This window comes from Tachyglossus aculeatus, chromosome X1, assembly GCF_015852505.1.
Source record: "Tachyglossus aculeatus isolate mTacAcu1 chromosome X1, mTacAcu1.pri, whole genome shotgun sequence".
NCBI classification, from domain to species: domain Eukaryota; kingdom Metazoa; phylum Chordata; class Mammalia; order Monotremata; family Tachyglossidae; genus Tachyglossus; species Tachyglossus aculeatus.
In genome coordinates, this window is record NC_052101.1 from 96057690 (window position 1) to 96066340 (window position 8651).

General features: G+C 53.5%; 1 protein-coding gene across 2 annotated transcripts; it reads left to right on the forward strand.

Annotated features, from left to right (window-relative positions):
• The first annotated feature begins 430 nt into the window (after window positions 1-430).
• NDUFAF3 (NADH:ubiquinone oxidoreductase complex assembly factor 3) lies at window positions 431-5483 on the forward strand. Of its 2 annotated transcripts, none has more exons than XM_038772643.1 (5): window positions 431-510; window positions 2230-2422; window positions 2702-2768; window positions 3302-3402; window positions 4873-5483. In XM_038772643.1, exons 1-5 carry the CDS (start codon window positions 446-448, stop codon window positions 4891-4893), a joined length of 447 nt encoding a protein of 148 aa, XP_038628571.1. In that variant the 5' UTR covers window positions 431-445; the 3' UTR covers window positions 4894-5483. The 2 variants fall into 2 exon arrangements, with proteins under 2 accessions (XP_038628571.1, XP_038628570.1); XM_038772642.1 differs by lacking the exon at window positions 4873-5483 and adding an exon at window positions 3756-3895.
• Window positions 5484-8651: the final 3168 nt, after the last annotated feature.

Here is an 8651-nt window from a genome sequence, read left to right on the forward strand (position 1 = left end):
GTGAATGAATGAAGGAATGGGCGGGCCGGGGCAGGTGTTTGAAAGCCGGGTGCAGCGCGGGAAGGGGAGGAGAAGGCTCCCTGACACCTGAGGAGCTGGAAAGGCGGCGGCAGGTGCCCGTCGCCGCCCCCCTGCAGACACCCGAGCCCGGGGCGGTGGGAAAGCACCTGCCCCCGGGGGGGTTGGGGGCTCTTCGGAGACGCCACAACCCGAGAAGACGAGGAGGAGGAGGAGGAGGAGGAGGAGGAGGAGCGGGGGGTCAGATGGCGACGACACGGGGGGCCGCCAGATGGGCGCCCGAAGGCCGGGCGCTTCCTCGCTGCGTTGCCCTCACCGGCCAGCAGGGGGCGGCGGCGGCCGCTGTGCGCGTGCGCGCTGGCCCTCGCGCCCACCGGAAGCGCGCGCGCGCGCGCCCGCCCGCCGCCGTCGTCCCGCCGCTCTCCTCATGGCCGCCGGGTCTGCGGGCCGGGCCTTGGCCCGCTCGGTTCCCGCGCTGTGGCGGCTGAACTGGTGAGAGAAACAGAGAGAAAGAGAGAGAAAGAGAGAGAGAGAAGCCGCGGTTCGACCCGGCGGCCTTGAAGGCGGCCATCAAGGCCCTACTGAGAGCTCACCTCCTCCAGGAGGCCTTCCCACACTGAGCCCCCTTCTTCCTCTCCTCCATCCCCACCATCTTACCTCCTTCCCTTCCCCACAGCACCTGTATAGATGTATATATGTTTGTACGTATTTATTACTCTATTTATTTTACTTGTACATATCTATTCTATTTATTTTATTTTGTTAGTATGTGTGGTTTTGTTCTCTGTCTCCCCCTTCTAGACTGTGAGCCCACTGCTGGGTAGGGACCGTCTCTATATGTTGCCAACTTGGACTTCCCAAGCGCTTAGTCCAGTGCTCTGCACACAGTAAGCGCTCAATAAATACGATTGATTGATTGTACGGATTTATTACTCGATTTATTTATTTATTTACTTGACTTGTACATGTCTAGTCTACGTATTTTATTTTGTTGCTATGTTTTGTTTTGTTGTCCGTCTCCCCCTTCTAGGCTGTGAGCCCACTGTTGGGGTAGGGGCCGTCTCTCGATGTTGCCGCCTTGGACTCCCCCAGCGCTTGGTCCAGTGCTCCGCACACAGGAAGCGCTCAATAAATGAATGAATGAATTCTATTTCTTTTATTTTGTTAATAGGTTTTGTTGGCTGCCTCCCCCTTCTAGACTGTGAGCCTGCTGTTAGTACTTGGTCCAGTGCTGTGCACACAGTAAGCGCTCAATAAATACGATTGATTGATTGAAACGCCAGAGCTTCCCTTCTCTCGCTTCCCGTTTTTACCCTCAATCAATCAATCAGTCGTATTTATTGAGCGCTTACTGTGTGCAGAGCACTGGACTAAACACTTGGGAAGTCCAAGTTGGCAACATATAGAGACAGTCCCTACCCAACAGTGGGCTCACAGTCTAAAAGGGGGAGACAGACAACGAAACCAAACATACTAACAAAATAAAATAAATAGAATAGATATGTACAAGTAAAATAAATAAATAGAATGATAAATATGTACAAATATATACATATATACAGGTGCTGTAGGGACCTCCTGACCCATAATAATAATAATGATGGCATTTATTAAGCGCTTACTCTGTGCAAAGCACTGTTCTAAGCACCGGGGAGGTTATAAGGTGATCGGGTTGTCCCACGGAGGGCTCACAGTCTTAATTCCCATTTTACAGATGAGGGAACTGAGGCCCAGAGAAGTGAAGTGACTTGCCCAAAGTCACACAGCCGACAGCTGGCAGAGCTGGGATTTGAACCCACGACCTCTGACTCCAAAGCCCGGGCTCTTTCCAGTGAGCCACGCTGCTTCCCCGTGCCCATGCCCGCCCCTTCTCATCCTCTACTGTTGGGTAGGGACCGTCCCTATATGTTGCCAACTTGGACTTCCCAAGCGCTTGGCACAGTGCTCTGCACACAGTAAGCGCTCAATAAATATGGTTGATTGAAACGCCAGAGGTTCCCTTCTCTCGCTTCCCGTTTTTACCCTCCTGTCCCATGCCCGCCCCCTTCTCATCCTCTACTGTTGGGTAGGGACCGTCTCTCTATGTTGCCGACTTGTCCTTCCCAAGCGCTCAGTCCGGTGCTCTGCACACGGTAAGCGCTCGATAAATACGACTGAATGAGTGAATGAATGAATGAATGACTTCCCTCCCGGCCTCTCTCCCCGGGCCAGGCAGCCATGTCGGAGCCATCGCCTCTTCCCGGTAGATGACGAGCAGTTCCAGAAGACGACCGTTACCATGCTGGAGAAGGAATCGCCTCACGTCATGTTCGTCGACAGCTACAGCCCCAGAGGCTTCACGGTCAGCGGCAACCGGGTGGTGGGGCCTTGTGTCCTCATCCCCCAGTCCATCCTGCAGTGGAATGTAAGTGCCTGACCCAGCGGATCTCTCCCACGTTCAGGACCGGTGGGTTTCTAGCCCAAGGCCCTGCTTCTTCCCGACCCTGTTATTCGGGACACCCTTCTCGATAACAATATCCACCCCACTGTGGTGCCGGCTGTCAAGGTGCACCACGATGGAGTGGATCAATTTTTTTCACCTGCCTCTCCCAAAGCTGCCTCCCTGGGATGTCCGGGTCAGGGGCGGGAAGAGGATCGTGTGGAGGGCTGCTGGGAGGAACGGAGCCCCGCTTTCGCTTTACAGGTTGGAACCCACCAAGATATCACCGAGGAAAGCCTGTCACTCTTCTGGATGCTGGAGCCTAGAATAGGTGAGTGAGAAACAACAGCGCTGGGCCTTCCGGAAGACCCGATTGCAATGGCGTGGCCAGGGGCTTCCCTGCTCCCTGCACCCCAAGACCAGTGGCGGTTTTGAGAAGCCCCAGCGTGGCTTCACCCTGGTCGCTTCTGAAATCTGCCACGGTCTCTGGGAAGCAGAAACCCTTGGGGAGTGTCCAAGCAGCACCGTTTGTCCCGCCATCCTTCCTCTCTCTCACTCTTCCGACGGCCTTCCCTTTCTAGAAGAGACGCAGTGAGCGTTCCCTAGACCCTGACGCGTGGTTTGACTTGAAGGATCGTCCTCTGTCCGTTTTCATCCTTTGGCCTCCGTGACCGTGGGGAGAGAGCCGGAAGGGGAATTAGACTGGGGCGGGAGGTACGAAGGGGCAGGGTGAGTGGGCTGGGACGTCACGAGATTCCTCGCGCGCCGTGACAGCCTGCTGCCTCCCTGGGCCTGTGGAGACTGATGCCTGTTAGTGACTGTTGACTCCTCAGGCTGAGATGCTTGTTCTCTTTCCTGGCCCAGAAATTGTGGTGGTGGGGACTGGCAGCCAGATGGAGCGGCTGCCGCCGGAACTGCTGAGAGCCATGAGGAAGCGAGGGGTCGCCTTGGAGGTTCAAGACACGGTAAGAAGAAAGGGATTGGGCTGGGTTCTCCTCCCTCTGAGGTGAGAGAGAATGATGCTCCCCAAGTCAGGTTCCCTGTAACTGGGCACTCTGCCCAAGGTCCCCCCCCGCCACCCCACCTTTACTGCTCAAAATAGGAGCCTGGAGTAGTTGAAAGGCTCCCTCCTCCCTTCCAGCAACCCCTGATGCTGCTGGAACGTAGCCCGCAGCCTGCAGCCCAAAGGAATTGCTGAGCTGCCCTTGGCTTCGCTGATGTATGCAACATCAGCCAGCAGAAAGCGAGCCCCCGGGAGGGGAGCGAAATGCACGATTTCCCCCTAAGCATTCGGTCTTCCTTGGCTTGTCTTTCGCAGCCCAATGCTTGTGCCACCTTCAACTTCCTGCTTCATGAGGGGCGGGTGACAGGAGCTGCCCTCATCCCTCCACCCAGCAGGCTGTCTGGGTCTGGCTCCTTTCCTCTGCCAGCGGAATAAACACCACCTTGAGTTCACCCAACTTCTGCCGAAGAGCTTTGACGTTTACCCTCGCAACAGGGATAACTGTCCCCCTTTTACAGACAGGAAAACCAGCCGTGTGGCCTAGTGGAAAGACCACAGGCCTGGGAGTCAGAGGACCTGGGTTCCGATCTTGGCTCTGCCCCTGGCCCGCTGTGTCATGGCTCTGTGCCTCAGTTTCCTCACCTGTAAAATGGGGATTCAGTGCCTGTTCCCCCTCCCACTTAGACCGTGAGCCCTGCGTGGGACAGGGGCTGCGTTCAACCTGATTATCTTGTAGCTACTCCAGCGCTTAGTACAGTGCCTAGCGTATAGAGTGTGTTTGATAAATACTATTATTATTATCACCCACCCAGTGTCAGCCAGTGGCCAAGATGAGTTTAGAAAGCAAGTCTCCTTACTCTCAGCCCGAGTTACTTTTCACCGGACCGGGGCTTTTCGATCTTTTTTGGAGACAGGTAGGGTGAGGAATTAAGAGAGCTATCTTTCAGTACAGGGATGACTCTGCTGATGGTGAGATACGTCCATGGGTGTGGGGGGCACTCGGAGAATCTCACGCAAACTATGCCCACCTCTTCTGGACTCTCGCCAGCAGTAAATGCTCTTGAGTTGTCCTTGCGGCGGTGCCGATGGACGGCGCTAAGCCATCCCCTCTCCCGGCCCCCCCATCCCCAGTGGCCCGTGAGAAGGAGAACAGAAGGGTCCAGTCTGTGATCACAGACCAGTGCTCTCTGAGACCTCAACAGCAAAATGGGTAAGGACACGGTGATAAGGCATCTCCGAGTATGATACTCAAGAGTGGCTTGCCAAGGGACAGGGACATCTTTTCCACATGCTTGCTGAAGCAAGAAGGACAAAACAAGCTCAAACTGTCCCCTGTTCAGAGCTAGTAAATGGCAGGAACGCGTGCAGGCGTGGGCTGTTGCTTCAGGGGTCAGAGTAGCGTCATCAGACAGTCTTTTCTGTCTCCGGGCAGCTTTGGAAAGACCAGGTCTAACAATTGTCTGACCGAAAGCACCACCCGGCAGCCAGTGGTTCAGTGACGAAAGACCCCACTGAAACAAGGTGCATCCAGCACCCATCTCCGAGAGCCACCCTTCACCGGTGCGATGGAATCACCAGCCCATCTGGGTCCGGTTGGCTTCATCTTGCTGGGCATTGACTGTATTCATCGATTCCCCCCCCGCCCACGGCCCTGATCAGAAGGTGTATGCTATGGGAGCGACCCTTACAGAGAGTGAGTGAGGAAAAGTTAGAAATCTAAAAATAATAAAAGCTCAGGCTCTTCACATCAGTCGGGAAGGCGGGAGCATCACCCACTGCTTACCTAGGAGTCCTTCTGGATCAGGTCAGAAGAAGGACACGCAAAAGACAAACGGTTTACCCTACTTACTGCTGTCAGTGGAAATAGACTAGTAATGTGCTGTTCTGAGCGCTTGGGAGATTAAAACACAAAGAAATGATATGATTCCTCCCCTCTAGGAGTTTACATTCTAACGGGGCGGGGGGGAGGAGAGATGAATGTAAATATTTGCAGATGAAGTAATCAAAGTGTGCAATTGAATAAACATGCAAGGGCTGATGGTAGGTTTAAATAAATCTAGAAGTGCTGGAAATGGATGGCGGGTGGGTTCAGGTTGGGGCGTTGAGGATCAAACAGAGTAGGTCTGTGGAAGAGATGAGATTTTTCCAAGGGCTCCGAGAGCTGTGGCCTGATGGAATTGGGGAGGAGGGGAGCGAGGGGATGGAGGCGGGAGGCGGGAGTGAGGTGCTGTTGGAAGGTTGGCTTGGGAGGAATGAAGAAAGCCAGGTGGGAAGTAGCACGTGAAGAGAGCAGTTCGATGGGAAGAGTCTGTTGGGACCTTCAAAGCCAGCCCACCTCCCCACTCTGGGGATTTGGTGGGAGATGGGATGTGAGAGTTGAAGGATAGCGAGGAGTCCAGGAATGATACCGAGCTTCTGGGCTTCTGGAACAGGGAGGGTGATGATGGTGTCATCGATGGAGATTGGAAAGTTGGAGGAGGAGTGGGTTCAAGAGGGAAGATGGGTAGTTCCGTTTTAGAAATGTTGATTTTGGAGCTTTCCAGGGGATGTCCAAGCGGAAATGTCCCGGGAGGGAAGAGCTGCAGGACTGTAGGTTAGATAAGGTCAGGACAACCGATCAATCAGTGGTATTTATTGAGCACTTACCGTGTGCAGAGCACTATGTCAAGTGCTTGGGAGAGTACAATACAATACAGCAGGGTTGGAAGATAATCAAGTGTATTTATTGAGCGCTTACTGTGTGCAGAGCACTGGACTAAGCGCTTGGGAAGTACAAGTTGGCAACATATAGAGACGGTCCCTACCCAACAGTGGGCTCACAGTCTAGAGGGTATATTCCCTACCCACAAGGAGTTTACAGTCTAGAGGGGGAAACAGACCTTAAATGACGGATCTGTAACATAAGTGCGGTGGGGCTGAGGGTGGGGTGAATATCAGATGCTTAAAGGGCACAGATACAGACGAACAGAAGAGAGGAGGAGTAGGGGAAAGAGGGCTTAGATGGGGACCTCCCTGCCTCCTGTCTCTCCCAGCTCCAGTCCCAAGTAACCCTGCTGCCCAGATCGTTTTTCTACGGAAATGTTCAGCCCATGTTTCCGCGCCCCTCAAGAACCTCCGGTGATTGCCCGTTCACCTCTGCGTCAAACAGAAACGCCTTACCAGAGGCTTTAAAACACTCAGAGAAGCAGCGGGGCCTAATTCATAGAGCTCGGACCCGGGAGTTCCAATCCTGGCTCTTCCATCTGTCTGCTGTGTGACCTTGGGCAAGTCACTTCACTTCTCTGTGCCTCAGTTACCTCATCCGTTAAATGGGCATCACGACTGCGAGCCTCATGTGGGACAGGGACCGTGTCCGATCTGATTACCTTGTATCTGCCCCGGAGCTTAGAACAGTGCCTGGCACAAAGCACTTAACAAATACCATTAAAAAAAAAAAAACACCGCAACCAAAAAAAACCCCTCAATCATCTTGCCTCTCCTGTTCCAGCCCTGCCTGCACGCCTCGTTCCTTTAATGCCACCCTACTCACTGTTCCTCGATCCGGTCTGTCTCACTTCCGACCTCTCGCCCACGTCTTACCTCTGGCCCGGAATTGGTCCAGTCGTATTTATTGCAGAGGATGCCCTCCTTTTTCACAGCCAACAGACGATCACTCTCCCCACCTTCGAAGCCTTATTAAAAGCAAATCTCCTCCGAGAGGCCGTCCCCGACTAGGCCCTCGTTTCCTCTTCTCCAACTCCCTTCTACGTCGCCCTCGTGCTTGGATTTGCACCCTTTATTCACCCCTTCCTCAGCCCCACAGAACGCGTCAATATCCATAATTTATATTAAACTGTGTCTCCCCTTTTAGACTGTAGACTCATTATGAGCGGGGAACGTGCCTGCCAGCTCTTTTATGTTGTGCTCTCCCAAGCACTTCGTAATGTGCTCTGCACACGGTAAGTGCTCAATAAATACTATCGATTGATTGGGAAGGCCATTTGGAGGGGATGTGATTTTAATGAGGCTTTGAAGGTGGGGAGAGTGGTGGACTGAAGCGGGAGGGAGTTCCAGGCCAGAGAGAGGTTGTGGGCAGCAAGATAGAGGAGATTGAAGTACAGTGAGTAGGTTGCCATTAGAGGAGCGAAGCGTGCGGGCTAGATTGTGGTAGGAGAGTAATGAGGTGAGGTAGGAGGGGGAAAAGTGGTTGAGTGCTTTAAAGGCAATAGTGAGGAGTTTCTGTTTGATGTGGAGGTGGATGGGCAACCACTCTTGAGGAGTGGGGAGATGTGGACCGAACAGTTCTTTAGAAAAACGATCCCGGGCAGTACAACGAAGTACAGACCGGAGTGGGGAGAGACAGGAGGCGGATGCATTGGTCAAGGCGGCATACAGTGAGTGCTTGGATCGGCACAGGAGCGGTTTGAATGGAGAGAATTGCGATATTGTGAAGATAGAACCGACAGGGTTTGGTGACACGGAACATGTGGGTTGAATGAGAGAGGTGAGTCGAGGAGAATGCTAAGGTTATGGATTTGTGAGACAGGGAGGATGGTGGTGCTGTCTACAGTGATGGGAAAGTCGGTGAGGACACGGTTTGGTGTGGGAAGACGAGGAGTTACGTTTTGGACACCGTAAGTTTGAGTCGTCCGCCGGACAGCCGAGCAGAGGTGTCCTGAGGCGGGAGAAAGTAGGAGACGACAGAGAAGGACAGCAGTCAGGGCTGCAGAGGTAGATTTGGGAATCATCCATGTAGAGATTGAAGTTGAAACTGTGTGAACAAATGAGTTCTCTGAGAGAGTGGGTGTAGGAGTCGGGGGGGGTCCCTTGAGGGGCTCCTGCAGACAGAGGGTGGGAGGCAGAGGAGGAGCCCATGAAAGAAACCGAGAAGGGAGATAGGAGGAGAACCAAGAAGCAGCAGCGTGGCCCAGTGGAAAGAGCAGGGGCCTGGGTTCTCATCCCCACTCTGCCAATTGCTTTCTGAGTGACTTTGGGCAAGTCACTCAACTTCTCTGAGCCTCAGCCTCCTCAACCGGAGGCTTCCCTCCAACTTAGACTGAGAGCCCCATGTGGGACAGGGACCGCGTCCAACCTGACAAACTTGTAGCTACCCCAACAATTAATGGCACATAGTAAGTGCTTAAATACCATAAAAAGACAAAAACCGAGAGAGTGCCAGTGAATCCAAGTTTGATAGTGTTTCCAGGGGAAGGGAGTGTCACAGTGTCACAG

Coding starts and splice junctions, on each gene's coding strand:
- NDUFAF3 (XM_038772642.1), top strand. CDS start 446: ATGGCCGCCGGGTCTGCGGGCCGGGCCTTGGCCCGCTCGGTTCCCGCG. Junction 2,769..3,301: donor GATGCTGGAGCCTAGAATAG/GTGAGTGAGAAA, acceptor TTCCTGGCCCAG/AAATTGTGGTGGTGGGGACT. Junction 3,403..3,755: donor CCTTGGAGGTTCAAGACACG/GTAAGAAGAAAG, acceptor TGTCTTTCGCAG/CCCAATGCTTGTGCCACCTT.